This window comes from Pristiophorus japonicus, chromosome 16, assembly GCF_044704955.1.
Source record: "Pristiophorus japonicus isolate sPriJap1 chromosome 16, sPriJap1.hap1, whole genome shotgun sequence".
NCBI classification, from domain to species: Eukaryota; Metazoa; Chordata; class Chondrichthyes; family Pristiophoridae; genus Pristiophorus; species Pristiophorus japonicus.
Window position 1 is genome coordinate 71,426,995 of NC_091992.1, and position 23,656 is coordinate 71,450,650.

General features: G+C 51.5%; 1 protein-coding gene across 8 annotated transcripts in view; it reads left to right on the forward strand.

Moving 5' to 3' along the window:
* LOC139227071 (epsin-2-like) overlaps window positions 1-23,656 on the forward strand; it is an 80,824-nt gene that overhangs the window by 33,184 nt on the left and 23,984 nt on the right. For 5 of the 8 annotated variants that reach the window (XM_070858147.1, XM_070858145.1, XM_070858144.1 and 2 more), the window contains exons 2-4: window positions 516-1,254; window positions 12,318-12,445; window positions 15,300-15,374. In XM_070858147.1, coding sequence (XP_070714248.1) covers window positions 654-1,254; window positions 12,318-12,445; window positions 15,300-15,374 — 804 coding nt within the window. In that variant the 5' untranslated portion in view covers window positions 516-653. The remainder of the gene's footprint in view (window positions 1-515; window positions 1,255-12,317; window positions 12,446-15,299; window positions 15,375-23,656) is intronic. The other 3 variants (XM_070858146.1, XM_070858151.1, XM_070858150.1) reach the window with 2 other exon arrangements.

Below are 23,656 nucleotides of genomic sequence, written 5' to 3' on the forward strand. Positions count from 1 at the left end.
GAGGATGAGTCTGTGGGTGTGTGTGTGTGTGAGGGTGAGTCTGTGGGTGTGTGTGTGTGTGAGGGTGAGCCTGTGGGGGTGTGTTTGTGTGGGTGAGTGCGAGCAGGGCAGACTGGGCATCGCGGGCGGGTGCAACAGCGTGTTTGAGTCCCATGTACAAGAACTGTAACACTGAATGTCGGCTATCTCGGAATGAATTTGCAAATCGAGTGGAATTGGGGCTGAATTTACAAAGCGCTGCTCGGAACGGGGAGTTCGGGTCCTCGCCGGGAGTGTGGGCTGAGCTCCTGCCGGGGCGGGGGGGGATCCCGCGGTGGGGGTGGGGGGGGGAGGGCGGGGACCTCGCGGTGGGAGAGTGGGGGGAGGGACCCCACTGTGTGGGGGGGGCGGGATCCTGCGGTGGGAGGGGGGACCCGCTGGGGGCACAGTTTGTAAAATGGGCCATGTGAGTTTCGGGCTAGTCTCTGGCTTTGACCCAGTTTATGAACCGTCTCCTCTCGTTCTTCCGCTCACAGCCGAGGCTCGCTGATGGTTGACGGTAGGGGCCGACGACAGCTTGCGATAGTGACGCCCTGTCCCCTTGGATTACAGTAATACACACTCCCAGGATTGAGCTGGTTTGTCTGCAGTCGAGGTTCAACGGAAGACCGAGCATGGCCACCTCCGCGATCCGACGGCAAGTGAAGAACATTGTGCACAACTACTCGGAGGCGGAGATCAAAGTGCGCGAGGCCACGTCCAATGACCCGTGGGGCCCACCCAGCTCCCTCATGTCCGACATTGCCGACCTGACCTTCAACGTGGTGGCATTTTCTGAGATCATGGGCATGGTTTGGAAGCGTCTGAATGACCACGGGAAGAATTGGCGGCACGTGTACAAGGCCCTGACTCTGCTGGATTACCTCACCAAGACTGGCTCCGAGAAGGTGTCCCAACAATGCAAGGAGAACATCTACACCATCCAGACCCTGAAGGACTTTCAGTTCATGGACCGCGACGGCAAGGACCAAGGCATCAACGTGCGGGAGAAGGCCAAGCAGCTGGTGGCACTGCTGAAGGACGAGGAGAGGCTGCGTCAAGACCGAGCACACGCGCTGAAGACCAAGGAGAGAATGTCCCAGGTGGCCACGGGCCTGGGCAGCAACCACCAGCCCACCTTCGGCCGAGGGTCCAGCCACCCCAACCTCTCATCCTACAGTTACGGCGAGGAGCTGCGAAAGTCGCGGGGAGGATCCCCTGTGTCCCTCAATGACTGTGAGTACATCGCTGCCCTCGCTACCGCTTCATAACCTGCGCAGTCTGTATTGTCACTTAAAGCTCGGTGTTTCCCTTCTCGTCTCAACCGTGGTTCGGTGGGCAGCACGCTCTCCTCTGAGCCACTGGACGTGGGTTCAAGTCCCACTCGACAGACTTGAGCACAAATTCTCGGCTGACATTCCACTGTAGTACTGAGGGAGTGCCACACTGTGGGAGGGGCAGTACTGAGGGAGTGCCGCACTGTCGGAGGGGCAGTACTGAGGGACTGCTGCACAGTCAGAGGTATCATCTTTGAGATGATATGTTAAACCGAGGCCCCGCCTGCTCTCTCAGCTACACATATAAGATCCCACGGCACTATTTGAAGAAGAGCAGGGGAGTTCTCCCCAGTGTCCTGGGCAATATGTATTCCTCAACCAACATCAAGAAAACAGATTATCTGGTCATTCTCACAATGCTGTGTGTTTCCTGCATCACAACAGGAACCTCTTCAAATGTACGTCATTGATATGAAGTGTTTTGGGATGTCTTAAGGTTGTGATAAGGTGCTATATAAATGTAACTCTTTTTTGTTCTTTCTAACTTTATTTTCAATCTATTCTCACTCCGGCACACAGCCCCCCCCCCGCACACAACACCCCCCCGCCCAGCACACAGCCCCCCTGCACACAGCCCCCCCCCCCCGCACACAGCACCCCCCCCGCACACAGCCCCCTCCCCCCCCCCCCGCCGCACACAGCCCCCCCCACCCCCCCGCACACAGCCCCTCCCCCCTCCCCCATCACAACCCCTGTGATTGGACAGCCTGCCAATGCCCAGTGTAAGTGTTTCGGAGCGCTGCCAACCCCTGTACCGCGACACGAGTCGGGGGGTGGGTGGGGGGGGGGGGCGACAGAGGGGAGCCCCCCTGAGTACAGTCCAGGACAGAGCCCCTCACCCACTCCCTCCCACAGTCAGTCAGTATTGCTGTGCACTGCCGTGCCAGTCCCAACGGGCTGTGGGTGCACGTGACTGGTACAAGGGCCCTGGGACCTTTCCAGATTGTGCAGTGCGCACATCGCTGCCTGCCTGGACAATGAGAATGTTCTGGAAAGCTGACAGTCAGTGACTGTGTCAGGTATTGTGTGGGTTAGCCTCGAGGTGCTTTCTATTGTGAACGTGTCTCGTGTTTCACTTTGCATTGTACCTGTAGCTGCTCCACTCGAACAGGAGGCCCCTCGGCCCCTCGAGCCCGCTCCGCCATTCATTGAGATCACCGATCTAAGGGGTGTGGGGCAAAGTGCCATCACCCCATGTCCTTTAATACCTTTGGTTAACAAAAAGCGATCAATCTCAGATTTAAAATTAACATTGACCCAACATGAATTGCCGTTTGTGGAAGAGAGTTCCAAACCTCTCCCACCCTTTGTGTGTACAAGTGTTTCCTAATTTCACTCCTGAAAGGTCTGGCTCTAATGTTTATACTCTGCCCCTAGTCCCAGACTCCCCAACCAGCGGCAATAGTGTCTCTCTATCTACCCTCACTGTTCCCCTTAATATCCTGAAAACTTCGATCAAAGCTCCCCCTTAACCTTCTAAATTCTGGGGAATTTAACCCTAGTTTGTGTGATCTCTCCTCGTAATTTAACCCTTGAAGTCCGGGTATCAGTCTGGTAAACCAACACTGCACTCCCTCCAAGACCAATATACCCTCCCTAAGGTGTGGTGCCCACAACTGCTCACAGTGCTCCAGGTGTGGGCTAACCAGGGCTTTGTACAGCTGCAGCGTAACTTCTACCCCCTTGTATTCTAGTCCTCGAGATATAAAGGCCAGCATTCCATTAACCCTTTTGATTATTTTCTGTACCTGTCCATGACATTTTAATGATCTATGAACCTGGCCCCCAAGTCTCTTTGGACCCCCACTGTTTTTAGCTTTTCACCATTTAGAAAGTACCCTGCTCTCTCCTTTTTAGGTCCAAAGTGGATGACCTCACATTTGCCGACACTGAAATCCATTTGCCACAGTTTTGCCCAGTAACTAAATCTGTCGATATCCTGGTGTCATTTTATGCTTCCATCTACACTGCCTTTGTATCATCGGCAAATTTGGATATGTGGCTTTCTATCCCACCATCGTTAATAAATACAATGAATAGTTGAGGCCCCAACACAGATCCCTGCGGGACACCACTACTCACATCTGGCCAATTAGAGTACCTGCCCATTATCCCTCCTCTCTGTCTCCTGTCGCTCAGCCCATTTCCTAACCAGCTCAGTAATCTGCCTTCCATTCCATGGGCTTTAACTTTAGCTAAGTCTCTTAGGAGGGTCTTGATCAATTGCCTTCTGGAAGTCCATATAAATAACATCTGTAGACATTCCCCTGTCCGCTACTTTAGTCACCTCTTCAAAAAATTCAATTAGGTTTGTCAGGCGTGACCTCCCTTTCACAAATCCGTGCTGGCTCTCTGATCAGCTGAAAACTTTTGAGGTATTCAGTCACTCTATCCTTAATTATAGACTCCCGTAGACTAGGCTAACCAGTCTATAATTCCCTGGTTTCCCCCTCTTGCCATTCTTAACTAGAGTGACAATCACCTTTCATACCTGCCACACGAGAAGACCAGGACCAGGAGGCAGAATGTGTATCTGCCCAGGGCAGGCACGGTGTGAGAACGATTGGTTGATACCTTAAGGAGAATATGCATTTATTTTCTACTCTGTTATTCATGGAGATAACCGTTGCATCAGAAGGGGGACAGCTTATTTTATGCTCAGATTCAATCAGATGATTAAGATTCGAACAGTCAGGAGGTTTGATGTGGTGCAGATCTTTGAGGATGGGGACTGGGTTGTAGGGTTTGTAATGAATGTTTAGGTGGGAAGGAGGACGAATAACAATGGCAGACTGTGTTAAACAGGAGAGAGGGAGTGGCCCTGGGAGTCCTCAACATTGACTCCGGACCCCATGAAGTCTCATGGCGTCAGGTCAAGCATGCGCAAGGAAACCTCCTGCTGATTACCACCTAGTGCCCTCCCTCAGCTGATGAATCAATACTCCTCCATGTTCAACACCACTTGGAAGTAGCACAGAGTAGCAAGGGGCACAGAATGTACTCTGGGTGGGGGACTTCAATGTCCATCACCAAGAGGGGCTCGGTAGCACCACTACTGGCTGAGCTGGTCGAGTCCTGAAGGACATAGCTGCCAGACTGGGCCTGCGGCAGGTGGTGAGAGAACCAACACGAGGGAAAAACCGACTAGACCTCGTCCTCACCAATCTACCTGTCGCAGATGCATCTGGCCATGACAGCATTGGTAGCAGTGACCACCGCACAGTCCTTGGGGAGACAATATCCCGTCTTCACACTGAGGACACCCTCCATCATGTTGTGTGGCACTACCACCGTGCTAATGAGATAGATTCAGAACAGATCCAGCAGCTCAAAACTGGGCATCCATGAGGCGCTGTGGGCCATCAGCTGCAGCAGAATTATATTCCACCAATGGAATATATTCAATGACCCAGCCTCCACAACTCTCCGAAGCAGCGAATTCCACAGATTTACAACCCTCTGAGAGAAGAAATTCCCCCTCATCTCAGTTCTAAATGGGCGACCCCTTATTCTGAGACTATGCCCTCTAGTTCTAGATTCCCCTATCAGGGGAAACATCCTCTCTGCATCCACCCTGACGAGCCCCCTCAGTATCTTACATGTTTCAATAAGATCACCTCTCATTCTTCTAAACTCCAGTGAGTAGAGGTCCAACCTGCTCAACCTTTCCTCATAAGTCAACCCCCTCATCTCAGGGATCAACCTAGTGAACCTTCTCTGAACAGCCTCCCATGCAAGTATATCCTTCCTTAAATACGGAGACCAAAACTGTACGCAATACTCTAGGTCCACCATTGGCCAGAAACTTAACTGGACCAGCCACATAAATACTGTGGCTACAAGAGCAGGTCAGAGGCTGGGTATTTTGCGGTGAGTATCTCACCACTTGACTCCCCAAAGCCTTTCCACCATCTACAAGGCACAAGTCAGGAGTGTGATGGAATACTCTCCACTTGCCTGGATGAGTGAAGCTCCGACAACACTCAAAAAAACTCGACACCATCCAGGACAAAGCAGCCGCTTGATCAGCACCCCATCCACCACCTTCAACATTCACTCCCTCCACCACCGGCACACCGTGGCTGCAGTGTGTACCATCTACAAGATGCACTGCAGCAACTCGCCAAGGCTTCTTCGGCAGCACCTCTACCACCTAGAGAGACAAGGGCAGCAGGCACATGGGAACACCATCCCTGCAAATTCCCCTCCAAGTCACACACCATCCTGACTTGGAAATATATCGGCTGTTACTTCATCGCTGGGTCAGAATCCTAGAACTCCCTCCCTAACAGCACTGTGGGAGCACCTTCACCACACGGACTGCAGCGGTTCAAGGCAGCTCACCACCACCTTCTCAAGGGCAATTAGGGATGGGCAATAAATGCCGGCCTTGCCAGCGATGCCCACATCCCATGAATTAATTAAAAGAAAGCTTGTTCACACAAATACTCGCCGGTATAATACTCGGTCAGATAATTGCACCGAAGCGAAATTTAAAGAACTGGGAACAAGTAAAGGGGAACGGCACAATAGCAAAGTGAGATTTTTGAAATGTGTGGCCATCACTGAGACTGGCCCTAAGCTGCATGGTAACTGCAGCTGTCCTTGTGTCTGCCTCTCTCAGTACTTCGAGCACGAGGAGACATTTCCTCGCGGCAATGGGGTGCTCCAGGCACGGCCGGAATGGTGGCCAATGCAGACAATCCAGACACACTGGTTCTCAATACGCCGGATCAGCGTTCTGCCATGCCATGCCGTCGAATGCTCGGCAAACTGTGCTTTATACACCGATCATTCCAGCTGGGCAGGCATTCACCGGTCTGGGTGATAGCACACCTTCAGCTGGGGGGTGAGTGCTCTTGGTGTCCCAGCCAGCATCCCTCAACCTAATATTGAGGCACTGGAGCAGGTGCAAATATACTTTACCTGAGTGATACCAGAACCGAGAGGTTTTACCTGGTTATAGCGATCAGCGAAGCTTGAACATGCTGGGGCTGAGGGGGTGACCTAATAGAGGTCTTTAAGATAATGGAAGAGTTTGATAGGGTAGACGCTTGTGGGGGAGATCAAAACTAGGAGGCCCTAAATATATGATAGTCACGAATAAATCCCATGGGGAATTCAGGAGAAACTTCTTTACCCAGAGAGTGCTGAGAATGTGGAACTCACTACCACAGGGAGTGGTAGAAGCGAATAGCATTTAAGGGGAAGCTGGATAAACACATGAAGAATAGAAGATAATGCTGATAGGGTTAGATGAAGAGGAGTGGGAGGAGGCTGGTGTGGAACATAAACCCCGGCACGGTCCCACTGGCCCGAATGGCCTGTAAATAATATGTAGTTCTATGTAGCATCACTAAAACCAGATTACAAGGGCATGTACAGCATGGGTTAGATACAGAGTAAAGCTCCCTCTACACAGTCCCATCAAACACTCCCAGGGCAGGTACAGCACGGGGTTAGATAGAGAGTAAAGCTCCCACAACACAGTCCCATCAAACACAGTCCCATCAAACACTCCCAGGGCATGTACAGCACTGGTTAGATACAGAGCAAAGCTCCCACAACACAGTCCCATCAAACACTCCCAGGGCATGTACAGCACTGGTTAGATACAGAGTAAAGCTCCCTCTACACTGTCCCATCAAACACTCCCAGGGCAGGTACAGCACGGGGTTAGATACAGAGTAAAGCTCCCTCTACACTGTCCCATCAAACACTCCCAGGGAAGGTACAGGGGGTTAGATACAGAGTAAAGCTCCCTCTACACTGTCCCATCAAACACTCCCAGGGCAGGTACAGCTCGGGTTAGATACAGAGTAAAGCTCCCTCTACACAGTCCCATCAAACACTCCCAGGGCAGGTACAGGGGGTTAGATACAGAGTAAAGCTCCCTCTACACTGTCCCATCAAACACTCCCAGGGCAGGTACAGCACGGGGTTAGATACAGAGTAAAGCTCCCTCTACACTGTTCCATCAAACACTCCCAGGGCAGGTACAGGGGGTTAGATACAGAGTAAAGCTCCCACAACACAGTCCCATCAAACACTCCCAGGGCAGGTACAGCACGGGGTTAGATACAGAGTAAAGCTCCCTCTAAACTGTCCCATCAAACACTCCCAGGGCAGGTACAGCACGGGGTTAGATACAGAGTAAAGCTCCCTCTACACTGTCCCATCAAACACTCCCAGGGCATGTACAGCATGGGGTTAGATACAGAGTAAAGCTCCCTCTACACTGTCCCATCAAACACTCCCAGGGCAGGTACAGCACGGGTTAGATACAGAGTAAAGCTCCCTCTACACTGTTCCATCAAACACTCCTAGCGCAGGTACAGCATGGGGTTAGATACAGAGTAAAGCTCCCTCTACACTGTCCCATCAAACACTCCCAGGGCCGGTACAGCACGGGTGAGAGAATCCAGAACAAGGGGTCATAACCTAAAAATTAGAGATCGGTCATTCGGGAGTGAAATCTCCCGACAGTGAAAGTTTTCCACAAAATCGTTACTGGAAATCTGGAACCCTCTCTCCCAATAAGTTGTGGATGCAGGGACAGTTGGAGCAGCTATCCTGACTGAGAATATTTGATTATTGAATAGATTGGGTAAGGGTATGAATGGATATTGATCAAGGGTATGACAGTGGAGTTGAGGTACAGATCAGCCCTGATCTAATTGAATGGCAGAACAGTGTCGACGGCTGAATGGCCTCCTGGTCCTACCTTTCCACATTCCTTTCTGCTGGCTGTGATTTCACTCTCTCGTTTCCTATTTGTCCTTCACTCTCCCTGTGTGGGAGCAGGATGTCCCTCCCCTTCTTTTACATTCGGCCCCTCGAGCCTGCTCCGCTATTCAATAAGATCATGGCTGATCTAATCTTGGGCTCAGTTCCACTTCCCCGCTCGCTCCCCATAACCCTCGACTCCCTTGTTGTCAAAAATCAATCCATCTCCACTTTAAATATATTCAGTGACCCAGCCTCCACAGTCCTCCGGGGCAGAGAATTCCACAGATTCACGGCGCTCAGAGAGAAAAAATTCCTCCTCATCTCCACTGGGTGACCTCTTATTCTGGAACAATGCCTCCTAGTTTTAGATTACCCCATGAAGGGAAACATCCTCTCTGCATCTACCCTATCAAACCCCCTCTTATATGTTTCAATAAGATCATCTCTCATTCTTCTAAACTCCAATGAGTACAGGCCAACCTTTCTTCATAAGACAACCCCTTCATCTCAGGAATCAGCCTCGTGAACCTTCTCTGGACTACCTCCATATTTTACACATCTGAATGAGACTCCCAGCTGTTTTGGAGGGGCACTTTGGCCTGCCCACACTAAGAACCGGCATTGACCAGGTCCAGACCAGACTCCTCGCTGCCTGTCGCCCCTCCCCCACACTGGAACACACACTGCCTCTGATCAATGTACACCGTGATGGAGCAACGTGTTCCAGGCTCGAACACAGGAAGGAGGTTTTGCAATACACAGTGACGGTCGGTGACTGAGGTCGAAGTGATCGTCAATTGTGTGCTCACCGCGTGGGATCGCGAGATTCTTGCCAGTGTGTCTGTGCGCCCATTCTGCAGTTCCACCTGTTTATCCAGGAACGGAGGACTTGCTGGTCAAATAAAGACCAAGGTCCATCTGCTTCACCTTCGACCCTCCTGATAGTCACATGATACATTGATAAAGACTTGCATTTCTATTACAGTGCGTCCCAAGGCACTTGCAGTCAATGTTGTAATGTAGGAAGCTGCCAGAAGGCAAGTGATGAGTCCGTCATTAGAGACCGTCTCTGAACTTCAAGCTCGTGGGATTGAAGCAAATTATTGACCTGATTCAATCGTGGCTTTCAAAAGGGAATTCGATAAAAGATTGCAGGGCTGTGAGGGAATGGGAACAGCTGAAGTGCTCTTGCAGAGAGCGGGCACAGGTTGAATGGCCTCCTACTGTGCTATAACCATTCTATGATTGTCTGGTTAGGAAATGGGCTGAGCGGCAGGAGACAGAGAGTGGGGATAATGGGCAGGTACTCTAATTGGCCGGATGTGAGTAGTGATGTCCCGCAGGGATCTGTGTTGGGGCCTCAAATATTCACTGCATTTATTAACGATGATGGGATAGAAAGCCACATATCCAAATTTGCCGATGACACAAAGATTGGCGGCAGTGTAGATGGAAACAAAATGACATCAGGATATCGACAGATTCAGTGACTGGCAAAACTGTGGCTAATGGATTTCAATGCAGCAAGATGTGAGGTCATCCACTTTGGACCTAAAAAGGAGAGAGCAGGGTACTTTCTGAATGGTGTAAAGCTAAAAACAGTGGAGGTACAAACAGACTTGGGGTCCAGGTTCATAGATCATTAAAATGTCATGGACAGATACAGGAAATAATTAAAAAGGCTAATGGAATGCTGGCCTTTATATCTCGAGGACTAGAATACAAGGGGGTAGAGGTTATGCTGCAGCTGTACAAAGCCCTGGTTAGCCCACACCTGGAGCACTGTGAGCAGTTGTGGGCACCACACCTTGGGGAGGGTATATTGGTCTTGGAGGGAGTGCAGCGTGGGTTTACCAGACTGATACCCGGACTCCAAGGGTTAAATTACGAGGAGAGATCACACAAACCAGGGTTGTATTCCCCGGAATTTAGAAGCTTAAGGGGAGCTTTGATCGAAGTTTTCAAGATATTAAGGGGAACAGAGAGGGTAGATAGAGAGACACTATTCCCGCTGGTTGGGGAGTCTGGGACTAGGGGCAGAGTCTAAACATTAGAGCCAGACCTTTTATTAGGAAACACTTCGACACACACTCTCTTCCACAAAAGACAATTGGTGCTCAATCAAATTTTAAATCGGAGATTGATAGATTTTTGTTAACCAAAGGTGTTAAGGGATTTGGGCTAAAGGCGTATGTGGAGTTAGGTCGCAGATCAGCCATGATCTCATTGAATGGAAGAACAGGCTCGAGGGGCTGAATGGTCGACTCCTGTTCCTATGTTCCTATGAAATGCGGCAACCAATTTGCACACAGCAAGCTCCCAGAAACAGCGATGATATAATGACCAGATGATCTTGGGGTTTTTTGCTGATGCTGGTTGAGGGATAAATATTGGCCAGGACTCTTCGAATAATGTCATGGGATCTTTTACATGCACCTGAGACCTCCCGTACCCCCCCCCCCATCTTCCCAGACCCCAGTCCCCCCGACGCCCCCCCCCCCCGACGTCCCACTCCCCACTCCCCCCCCCCCCCCCCCCCCACGACGTTTCTCCCCCAGTTGCGGTTTGCTGCTGGGAGCAGTGCCTGGTGTGGGGCAGTAAACGGACTGAGTCCTCCCTCTGCATTGTGCCAGTGCGGAGCAAACATTGCCCGTCTCAATGCCACACTGATGCTCCCAGTCATTAAGCGGCTCGCTGTTAGTTCAGTAACACAAGCTCTTGACCTATTTACATTCACCGCCAATGGCTCTGGAAAGTAACCCAATCTCCTTGCTGCTGAACAGGTGATTTGCACTACAACAACAACTTGTATTTATATAGCACCTTTAACGTAGTGAAACGTCCCAAGGCGCTACAGGAATATTATGCAATAAAGATTTGATACCGAGCCTCATAATAGAAGTTAACACAGATGACCAAAAGCTTGGTCAAAGAGGTAGGTTTTAAGGAGCGTCTTAAAGGAGGAAAGAGAGTTGGGGAGGGAGTTCCAGAGCTTGGGGCCCAGGCAACAGAAGGCACGGCCACCGATGATGGAGCGATTATAATCAAGAGGGCAGAATTAGAGGAGCACAGACATCTCGGGAGTTTGTGGGGCTGGAGGAGATTACAGAGATAGGGACGGGCGAGGCCATGGAGGGATTTGAAAATAAGAATGAGAATTTTGAAATCAAGGCGTTGCTTAACCGGTAGCCAATGTCGGTCAGCGAGCACAGGGGTGATGGGTGAGGGGGACTTGGTGCGAGTTAGGACACGGGCAGCCGAGTTTTGGATCACCTCATGTGTACGTAGGGTAGAATGTGGGAGGCCAGCCAGGAGTGTGTTGGAATAGTCGAGTCTAGAGGTAACAAAGGCATGGATGAGGGCTTCAGCAGCAGATGAGCTGAGGCAGGGGCGGAGATGGGCGATGTTATGGAGGTGGAAATGGGCAGTCTTCGTTATGTCGTGGATATGTGGTTGAAAGCTGATTTCAGGGTCAAATATGACACCTAGGTTGCAAACAGTCTGGTTCAGCCTCAGACAGGAGTTGGGGAGAGGGATGGAGTCAGTGGCTAGGGAACGGAGTTTGTGACGGGGACCGAAAACAATGACTTCAGTCTTCCCAATATTCAATTGAAGAAAATTTCTGCTCATCCAGAACTGGATATCGGACAAGCAGTCTGACAATTTAGAGACAGTGGAGGGGTCGAGAGAAGTGGTGGTGAGGTAGAGCTGGGTGTCGTCAGCGTACATGTGGAAACTGACGCTGTGTTTCTGGATGATGTCGCCGAGGGGCAACATCTGGATGAGAAATAGGAGGGGGCCAAGGATAGATCCTTGGGGAACACCAGAGGTAACGATGCAGGGGCGGGAAGAGAAGCCGTTGCAGGTGATTCTCAGGCTACGATTAGATAGATAAGAATGGAACCAGGCGAGTGCAGTCCCACCCAGCTGGACGATGGAGGAGAGGCGTTGGAGGAGGATGGAGTGGTCAACCATGTCAAAGGCTGCAGACCGGACGAGGAGGGATAGTTTACCTTTGTCACAGTCACAAAGGATGTCATTCGTGATAGGAATAACCGAGCCCCCCGACACCGGACGTGCACACCCCCCCCACACCTCCCGACTCTAGGACGACCCAGGGCGGGGGCACGATCAGTGGGGAGGGGCCCCTCTCACGCCGGGATCTGTGACGGAGCGCGGGCTCGGAGTGTACGATGCAAGTGTCGGATTATTGTTCTCTCTGTGTTTTTGCAGCTTCGTCCTCGTCTCCGAGGTTTAACCCGGATCTCGAGCAGGCGCGGCCTCACACCAGCGGGGAGGAGGAGCTGCAGTTACAGCTGGCCCTGGCCATGAGCAGGGAGGAGGCCGAGAAGGCCACCCAGGTAATGCACGGCCCAATGAGGGTGGTACAGCCTCGGGCACCCGGAGCCCCACCCACCCCAGACCCCTCCCCTAGCCCCTCCCCCTGGATCCCAGGCTCCTCCCCCTCCCCCCACCCCAAGCCCCATCCCAGGCCCACTCCCGCACTGTGTGCTGTCAACCCCATCCCATTGTGAGCTTGCTGCGATTCAGCCCCACCTCCCCCAGTCCCATTGACGGGTTGGTCTGAGTGTGGACAGTGAGTGTGCGGGACCCTCGGACCCACACTGCATGCGGTTCCAGCGGAGGGCGGAGGGCGGGGGTGTAGGGGGGGTCAGCGGTACAGGCCCTGCCTGTTGTTGCCCTCCTCAGTCCGAGGTCCTGAGGTCCATTGGCAGTGCCCCCAGCCCGCTCGCCTGTGCCCGAGCGACTGATCCGCTGCCCATCGGGTGCCGGGGTCTGGAGTGGCGGGGGAGCAGGCGCTGACCATCAGACCCTGCACAGCGGGGAACCTGGGGAAACCCGACACGGTGCTCACAGCGTGAGGGTTCCTGACCCTGTGCTCAGCCGCTTGTCCCTGTGGGCCCCTCCTGTCCTTCTCCAACTCTCTGTTTCCACTGTTGAACTTTCTATGAATGAAGCACAGCTGACTAGGAATGCTCAGTTAGGACAGACGGAGACAGTGAGCATTATTCACGTTTAGAACCAGAATGAAAGGATCAACACGCCCCCCCCCCCCTCCCACCCCCCAGCGATGACGCCCGTGCTTGGGCTATCTCCGCACCACAGGGGCCTTGTCTTTGCGCAATGGTCGCTCTCTCGCCCACCTCTGAGTCGCAGGTTGTTCCAGTCCCACTCCAGTACTTGGGCACATAATCCAGGCTGACACTCCCAGCGCAGTGCTGAGGGAGTGCTGCACTGTCGGAGGTGCCGTCTTTCAGATAAGACGTTAAACCGAAGCTCTGCGTGCTCTCTCGGGTGGATGTAAAAGATCCCACGGCACTATTCAAAGAGTAAGGGAGTTATCCCCAGTGTCCTGGCCAATATTTAACCCTCACTAAAACAAATTATCTGGTCATTATCTCGTTGCTGTTTGTGGGAGCTTGCTGTGCGCAAATTGGCTGCTGCGTTTCCCACATTACAACAGTGACTGCACTCCAAAAGTATTTCATTGGCTGTAAAGCGCTTTGGGGTTGTGAAAGGCACTATATAAATGCAGATCTTTCTTTCACACATGCGTTTGATGAGCAAGCTGTCAGAGAGCGCGCAGACCAAGCCCTGTCCAGTCCACACCAGAGAGGGTTCAGCAACACTGCTGCCCCATGTGGCCTCTGGAGCCTCGCTCGATGGGAGTGAGCACTGCAAGTTACCACGCTGACCCTGCCCTGATCTCTGTCCAGGGAGTTCCTGCTGACAAGGGCAGTGCTGCTAAATTTACCCCCTAGTTTCTGTGTGCGTGATTGGCCCTGCTGTGTATATCTGTGTCATCGCCCAACTCCCTCCAACAGTGCTGATAGTGGTCAGCGAGACGGGGAGCGGGCACCGACCGGTCAGCGAGACGGGGAGCGGGCACCGACCGGTCAGCGGGCACCGACCGGTCAGCGAGACGGGGAGCGGGCACCGACCGGTCAGCGAGACGGGGAGCGGGCACCGACCGGTCAGCGAGACGGGGAGCGGGCACCGACCGGTCAGCGGGCACCGACTGGTCAGCAAGACGGGGAGCGGGCTCCGATTGGTCAGTTAGCGAGAGCTGACATTAACTCTGAACCAGTGTCAGAACAGCACCAGAGTGCCACCTGGTGGCCACAAGCAGTAAATGCTAGGCACCACCATTCAACAGGCAATACGGAGGGGTTCGGATAATAATGGTAAAATTTACTTAATCAGTTATTTGAAGTATTAATATTTATGGTGTCATTTATTTCTGAATATAGTTATACACAACTCCTACAGCAACTTGTAAAAAAAAATTAAAGTTTGGAAAGCTTTTATATTCTGTTAACTGACTGACATCCCCCCCGGCCAGATTAATACAGTGGTGATGACCATCTGTCCAGTTGTGCAAAGACGTGGAGTGGAATCCTGCCTGTTTGGGACTGGATCAGGGGGCAAGTGGGGTGGGGAGATGGGGAAAGGGCATTTCCTGGGAGCGCAGTGCCAGGATTTAGACCGGCTCTCCCTGGGAAGGGAGTTATTGTTTAGGAATATGAAGTATCTGCTCAATAGCGGGAGGGAGGAGTGCGGAGGGCACATTGGCGTGTGACCCTGTGCATGGTGTGGGGTCCAGGCCCACTCCCACAGTCAGTATGAGGGGCTGCTCGCCTCATACAGTCATAGAATCTAACGGTACACCGGGAGGCCATTCAGCTCATCACACCTTGCCAGCTCTAGCCCATAAACCGCAGCTGCCTACTCTAATCATTCCTGAGTCCAAATAGACCCTTGCACTTCACAACACGACTGACAGGCCTGTGCACCCATCGTTAGCCACCAACATCCACACACTCACATCGAGAAAGTATCTACTAGGGATTTCAAATTTCAAAATTTATACTGTTACAGTATAGAAAACGTCTGACACAGTTTTTTCACATTTTGAACACAAGGTGAATGATGTACATGGTGGGAATGGAATACATTCATTATCAGGCATCTAGATTCAGCATCAAACACTCCCAGGGCAGGTACAGCACGGGGTTAGATACAGAGTGAAGCTCCCTCTACACTGTCCCTGCAAAAGAGGTCATGTGGTATACCTCTGTCCAATCGGAGTTGGTGACCCCACTCAGGGTATGCGAGGGTTCCTGAGACAACAGCGTGTGTTCCAGTGTTGCGTCAATGATCTACTTGCTAACCCCGGCTTTTAATACCTTGTAGCGGCCAAGCACAGAGTCTGATGAAGAAATCCAGCTGCAGATTGCATTGAGTTTGAGCAAAGAGGAGCATGAGAAGGTAGTGCTGCTCACATAGCCACGTGGCTAAAGCTCTGTCTGTGTCGCCTGGCTGTGTGTCCTGTGCTTCCAGCCTGTCTGCTGTGGCTGCTCGTTACTAACAGTGGTGCACCTCCCTGCTCTCTTTCTCGGGGATAAAGGGGATTGCAATGTCTTCATTTTGCATAGTTGGCTGATTCATAGCTTAACCATCCATTGACGTGTGGCAGACCTGCACCGGCGGGCCGAGAGGGACAGGGATTGGCCTCTGACCTCAGGCCAGCATGTCTCTCCCCGCTGGTTCAATCCGGAGTGAGAACTAACCTGGGCCGGGAGAGATGTGCCTTTATTCGTTAGAACTGGGCACATGGCGCACACTTTCATTCTCTTGTGGGCAGCTGACATCCGAGACTTGATTGACGAGAGTTCGTTCACCAGGCAGACCCCTGACCCTCCGGGGGCCGTGACCCCTGACCCTCCAGGGGCCGTAACCCCCAATGGTTGCAGGCCAGGTAGATAAGGTGGTTAAGACGGCATACGGAATGCTTGCCTTTATTAGCCGAGGCATAGAATACAAGAGCAGGGAGAGGTTATGCTTGAACTGAAAAAAAACACTGGTTAGGTCACAGCTAGAGTACTGCGTGCAGTTCTGGTCACCGCATTACAGGAAAGACGTGATTGCCTACTGGAGAGGGCACAGAAGAGATTTACCGAGGATGTTGCCTGGACTGGAGAATTTTAGCTATGAAGAAAGATTGGATAGGCTGGGGTTTTCTTTGGAACAGAGGAGGCTGAGGGGAGACCTCATTGAGGGGCCTGGATAGAGTGGATAGGAACGACCTTTTCTGTTAGCAGAGGGGTCAAGAACCAGAAGGCAGAGATTTTAAGTAATAGGTAGGAGGTTTAGAGGGGATTTGAGGGGAATTATTTCACCCAGAGGATGATGGGGGTCTGGAACTCACTGTCTGAAAGGGTGGTAGAGGCAGAAACCCTCACCACATTTAAAAAGCACTTGGATGTGCACGTGAAGTGCCGTAACCTGCAGGGCTACGGACCGAGAGCTGGAAAGTGGGATTAGGCTGGATTACACAGAAACTGAATGGCCTCCTTCTGTGCTGTAACTTTCTATGATTTGATGATCCCAGTGTTACAGCAGGAGAGTCAGGCTACGTCCCTGGGACAGTCATACGCAGCAGTTAATGGCCCAGAAATCCCTCTGGGGGGCTTCCTGCGGGTAATTGTTCCCTCGCTAGAGATTTTTAACGAATTTACCTGGTGGTCTCAGAGGCGCCCTGATTTCTGACGGGGAGGCCTTCTCCTCCCACGCTCCCGCCCAGAGGTTCCCGCGCAGAAGATGCAGTCACATGTGACTGCTCAGCCAATCAGTTAAGTATTTCACAGGTTCCCATTAATAGCACTGAGGCGTGTATCCACCAGTTCTCAGTGCTATTAATGGGAACAAAAGTAATCGCACCAAATAATAAAAAATAAAAAACAGAACACATATTAAAAATTAATTGAAATTAAAGTTATTGTGACTTATAAAAATAAAATATTTTCCCGATTTTTATAAATGTTTTTTTAATTATGGTTAAAAATAAACTTACCATAGTGGGGAGGGTTTTTAAACAATAAATTATGTGTTTATATTTATAATTTTATTTTACATTGTTTTTGTGTGTTTTAAAACACTTACGCCAGTAAAAGTAGGCTATGCTTTTTCAGGCGCAAGAGTTTTGAGGACATTTGCCAGGCAGGATATGGGTAAATCCCGCAATCTTGCCCGTACAAATGTCCTCGCTCCCGATCTGGCTATGATCTGTCAGGCTCCAGCTTGACAGATTGGAAAAGCCGGTTTTAAGCGCATCAGACCCGGGACATCAGAAATTCTGCCCCAATGTACAGGGGAGTCTGGCCTCTGTGAGGCTTATTTTTAATGCAGGACACACAGGCCCCGATTGTAACCGCGCCACCCAGAGGAACGTGGGCGGGATAGTTAGACTAACGGTTTCAGTTACCCACTTAACCCCCGTCCCCCCACCGTGCCCCCAGACACTTGCAGGCAGGGGCTGACTTTTTGTACAGGACCCAATCTGTATATTGAAATATCAACCAGAGCTGTGTCTCCTCCATTCGGCCAATACCCGAGCCCAATCAAGCCGGATATGGAAAAACAATATCTTTCAGCTTTCCCTGTGGGCCAGGAGGGTTAATCCGCTGTAGCAAGCCATGGCTTTCCTCGAAACCCCCCCCCGCACCACCCCCCCCCCCCCACCATCCCCACCCCCCAGCACAATCACTGGGAGCAATGGGTGAGTGGGTCAGGGAACAGAGTGAGGGGGGAGTGGGTCAGGGGGGTGAGGGAGAGGGGGTGATGGGGGAATGAGTCAGGGGGTGATGGGGGAGTGGTTCGGGGGGGGGGGAGGGGGTGACCAGGGAGTGGGTCGGGGGGGGGGAGGGGGTGACGGGGGAGTGGGTCGGGGGGGGGGGAGGAGGTGACGGAGGAGTGGGTCGGGGGTTGAGGCGGAGTGGGTCTGGGGGTGAGGGAGAGTGGGTCGGGGGGGAGAGGGGGTGACGGGGGAGGGTCTGAGGGGGAGTGGGTCGGGGGGGTCTGCGGGGGAGTGGGTCGGGGGGGTCTGCGGGGGAGTGGGTCGGGGGGGTCTGCGGGGGAGTGGGTCGGGGGGGTCTGCGGGGGAGTGGGTCGGGGGGGTCTGCAAGGGAGTGGGTCGGGGGGGTCTGAGGGGGAGTGGGTCGGGGGGGTCTGAGGGAGAGTGGGTCGGGGGGGTCTGAGGGGGAGTGGGTCGGGGGGGTCTGAGGGGGAGTGGGTCGGGGGGGTCTGAGGGGGAGTGGGTCGAGGGGGTCTGAGGGGGAGTGGGTCTGAGGGGGAGTCAGGGGGGTCGGGGGCTGAGGGGGAGTGGGTCGGGGGGTGGGGGGGGTTAGGGAAGTCGGGGAGTGAGGGGGGTTTGGGGAAGAGGGGTGAGGGGCGGGGGTCTGGGGTGGAAGTGATTAGTTGAGTGGAGAAGGGGTGGAAGGAGCAGGAGGTGCGGCTCATGGAAGGAAGAGCCTGGAGAGGTGGAGGTGGGGCAGAGATGGGAGCGATTGCAGGGATTGGGGCAGAGCTGTAACACCAAGGCAGCGGGGAAATCTGTCCGATGGAAAATCTGGGACTCCCTCTGTCCGATGGAAAATCTGGGACTCTATGTCTAATGGATAATCTGGGACTCTCTGTCCGATGGATAATCTGGGACTCTCTCTGTCCGATGGATAATCTGGGACTCTCTCTGTCCGATGGATAATCTGGGGCTCTCTCTGTCCGATGGATAATCTGGGGCTCTCTCTGTCCGATGGATAATCTGGGGCTCTCTCTGTCCGATGGATAATCTGGGACTCCCTCTGTCCGATGGATAATCTGGGACTCCCTCTGTCCGATGGATAATCTGGGCTCCCTCTGTCCGATGCTGCTCTGTGTTTTTGGTACCTTCTGTTTCTCTCTCCTTCACCGTTCTCAATGATGATAGGTTTGCAATATCGTTATCTGCTTGCAGTGAACAGTGAGGAGGATAGAAATAGACTTCAGGAGGTCATAGACAGGCTGGTGAAATGGGCAGGTGCAGTTTAATCCTGCGAAGTGTGACGTGCTACATTTTGGTCGGAAGAATGAGGAGAGGCAATATAAACTCACGGGTACAATCCTAAAGAGGGTGCGTGTACACAAATCTTCGAAGGTGGCAGGACAGGTTGAGAAGGCTGTTCGAAAGGCAGATGGGATCCTTGGCTTTCTAGATAGAGGAATAGAGTACAGAAGTCAGGAAGTTATGATAAACCTTTTATAAAACACGGGTTAGGCCCCAGCTGGAGTATTGTGTCCAGTTCTGGGCACTGCACTTTAGGAAGGATAGCAAGGCCTTGGAGAGGGTGCAGAGATTTACTAGAGTGGTTCCTGGGGACCAGGGATTTCAGTTATGTGGAGAAGCTGGGGTTGTTCTCCTTGGAGCAGAGATGTAATGGGAGATTTAATAGAAGTATTCAAAATTATGAAGGGTTTTGATCGAGTCGATCGGGAGAAACTGTTTCCAGTGGCAGGCGGGTCAGTAACCAGAGGGGAGGTGATATCAGCCATGATCTTATTGAATGACGGAGCAGGCTCGAGGAGCCGAATGGCCCACTGATCCTAATTCTTATGTTCTTATGAGGAGAATGTTTCTTATGCAGCGAGTTGTTGTGATCTGGAATGCATCTGATATCTCGCATCACAGGGTCTCGGCATCCTTGCTACTGGCACTGAGAGTGTGTATCTGGCTGGCATCCGATAGAGTGCATGTGTGTTGGTGTGTTCCTTCACAGCTGGCCTGTGATGCCCCAGTGATTGAATAGCTTGCCAACGCTCACAGTCAAACCTCGGCCAGAGTCTGGCAGCTGGAATGACCCTCAGTCTGTGTGCTAATCTCCAATATCACGCATTCTAACTCCCATTGAATTTATAAACTATCTGTAGCCAAATGACCCACCGCACACCACTGTCCTCCGCCACAGGACTCTGATACTAACCACTGTCCTCCGCCACAGGACTCTGATACTAACCACTGTCCTCCGCCACAGGACTCTGATACTGACCACTGTCCTCCGCCACAGGACTCTGATACTGAGCGCTGTCCTCCGCCACAGGACTCTGATACTGACCACTGCCCTTCGCCACAGGACTCTGATACTGACCACTGTCCTCCGCCACAGGACTCTGATACTGACCACTGCCCTCCGCCACAAGACTCTGATACTGACCACTGTCCTCCGCCACAGGACTCTGATACTGACCACTGCCCTCCGCCACAGGACTCTGATACTGAGCGCTGTCCTCCGCCACAGGACTCTGATACTGACCACTGTCCTCCGCCACAGGACTCTGACACTGACCACTGTCCTCCGCCACAGGACTCTGATACTGACCACTGTCCTCCGCCACAGGACTCTGATACTGACCACTGTCCTCCGCCACAGGACTCCGATATTGACTACACACACCACTGCCCTCTTTAGCTCAGCTCAGCCTTTGTTTCTGACCCCAGGGTCAAGCATGTGCTTCAGAAATGGCTGTGGGTGGAAGGTCTGTTTGAGTGGAGTGAAGTCACCATCCAATTGGATGCGGCCCCCCTCTCCTCCTTTCCGATCTTCTCCCACGCCCATCACTAACTACAAGAGGCCCATTAAAGCCCGTATTGCTGTTTGTGCGAGAGGTGTGCAGAGAACATTTACAATGTCTCACCATGCGGGATCAAGGTGAGAGCCCAGGCAATTTCCAAGCATGCTACGTGAGAAAGCAGAGTGTTTGGTCAGATCGCTGTGCTGGAAAAACATGTCACCCAAGTGACAGCAGTCTATTCGGTCATGAAAGGCAACACAGCTGAGGCCTCTACACACACTCCATAGAGTCACTGGACATTGGTCAGGTTCAGGGCCTGGCTGATTTGCCCCTGCCAGGGACACAGACCAGTTGTAGTGCCCTGACTGATGGCAACTAAATTCAGCCCTGATCTGGGATAGAATAGGGTTGTTCCTTGGACAGAACCTCCCAAACCTGCAACCTCTACCACCTAGAAGGACAAGGGCAGCAGGCACATGGGAACATCATCACCTCCACGTTCCCCTCCAAGTCGCACACCATCCTGACTTGGGAATATATCGGCCGTTCCACTGTCACTGGGTCAAAATCCTGGAACTCCCTCCCTAACAGCATCTTCACCACACAGACTGCAGCGGTTCAAGAAGGCGGCTCACCACCACCTTCTCAAGGGCAATTAGGGATGGACAATAAATGTGAAGAGAAAAAGATTAGTGAAGACTAATGTAGGTCCCTTGCAGTCAGAACCAGGTGAATTTATAATGGGGAACAAGGAAGTGGCAGACCAGTTGAACAAATACTTTGGTTCTGTCTTCACTAAGGAAGACACGAATAACCTCCCGAAAATACTAGGGGACCGAGAGTCTAGCGAGAAGGGGGAACAGAGGGAAATCCTTATTAGTCAGGAAATGGTGTTGGGGAAATTGAAGGGACTGAAGGCCGATAAATCCCCAGGGCCTGTTGGCCGGAATCCCAGAGTACTTAAGGAAGTGGCCCTAGAAATAGTAGATGCATTGGTGATCATTTTCCAACATTCTATGGACTCTAGATCAGTTCCTATGGACTGGAGGGTAGCTAATGTAACCCCACTTTTTAAAAAAGGAGGGAGCGAGAAAACAGGGAATTATAGCCTGACATCGGTGATGGGGAAAATGCTGGAATCAATTATTAAAGATGTAATAGCAGCGCATTTGGAAAGCAGTGACAGAATCGGTCCAAGTCAGCATGGATTTATGAAAGGAAAATCATGCTTGACAAATCTTCTAGAGTTTTTTGAGGATATAACTATTAGAGTGGATTTGGACTTTCAAAAGGCTTTTGACAAGGTCCCACACAAGAGATTGGTGTGCAAAATTAAGGCACATGGTATTGGGGGTAATGTATTGACATGGATAGAGAACTAGTTGGCAGAACGGAAACAAAGAGTAGGAATAAACGGGTCCTTTTCAGAATGGCAGGCAGTGATTAGTGGGGTGCCACAGGGCTCAGTGCTGGGACCCCAGCTATTTACAATATACATTAATGATTTAGACAAAGGAATTGAATGTAATATCTCCAAGTTTGCAGATGACACTAAGCTGGGGTCAGTGCGAGCTGCGAGGAGGATGCTAGGAGGCTGCAGGGTGACATGGACAGGTTAGGTGAGTGGGCAAATGCATGGCAGATGCAGTATAATGTGGATAAGTGTGAGGTTATCCACTTTAGTCGCAAAAACAGGAAGGCAGATTATTATATGAATGGTGCTGATTAGTAAAAGGGGAGGTGCAACGAGACCTGGGCGTCATGGTACATCAGTCATTGAAGGTAGGCATGCAGGTACAGCAGGCGGTAAAGAAAGCAAATGGCATGCTAGCCTTCATAGCGAGGGGATTTGAGTATAGGAGCAAGGAGGTTTTACTGCAATTGTACACAGCCTTGGTGAGACCACACCTTGAGTATCGTGTGCAGTTATGGTCTTCTAATCTGAGGAAGGACATTCTTGCTATTGAGGGAGTGCAGCGAAGGTTCACCACACTGATTCCCGGGATGGCAGGACTGACGTATGAAGAAAGACTGGATCGACTAGGCTTATATTCACTGGAATTTAGAAGAATGAGAGGGGATCTCATAGAAACATATAAAATTCTGATGAGATTGGACAGGTTAGATGCAGGAAGAATGTTCCCTATGTTGGGGAAGTCCAGAACCAGGGGTCACAGTCTAAGGATAAGGGATAAGCCATTTAGGACCGAGATGAGGAGAAACTTCTTCACTCAAAGAATTGTGAACCTGTGGAATTCTCTACCACAGAAAGTTGTTGAGGCTAGTTCGTTAGATATATTCAAAAGGGAGTTCGATGTGGCCCTTACAGCTAAAGGGACCAAGGGGTATGGAGGGAAAGCAGGAATGGGATACTAAGGTGAATGATCAGCCATGATTTTATTGAATGGTGATGCAGGCTCGAAGGGCTGAATGGCCTACTCCTGCACTTATTTTCTATGTTTGCCAGCGACGCCCACATCCCAGGAACAACCCTCTGGGACTGCCCTGGGGGCTCGGATTAATCTCCTGGATACTGCTGAGAGAAAAACCTTAGGGACATAGAAAAAATGTTATGGATTATTTTAATTTTCTTTGAACATTTTAATTTATTAGTTGTAAAAATATTGGAGATGGTTTAAAAAAAATTGTTTGACAGTCAATTTAATCCAATTCATAGAATCCTGGAACCTTACAGTATAGAGGAGGCCATTCGGTCCTTCGTGTCTGTACCTATCCATTGTGGTCCCACATTCCAGCGTTTTCCCCATACCCCTGACCATTACTCCTCTTCAAGCGGATGTCTAATTGTCTTTTGAAAGTCCCTATGGAATCTGATCCTACCACCCTTTCAGGTAGTACATTCTAGATCTTAACACCACTGTGTGAAAACATGGCTCCTCATTTCCCCTCCAGTTCATTGACAATTATTTTAAATCTATGACCTCTGGTTACCGACCCACTTGCCTGAGGAAACCGTTTCTCCCAACTTGCTCTGTCAAAAGCCCTCATCATTTTGAACACCTCTATTAAATCTCCCCTTAACCCTCTGCTCATAGGAGAACAACCCCAGCTTCTCCCGTCTCTGCACATAACTGAAGTCCCTCATCCCTGGCACCATCCTGGTAAACCTCCTCTGCACCCTGTCCAGGGTCTGGACATCCTTCCTA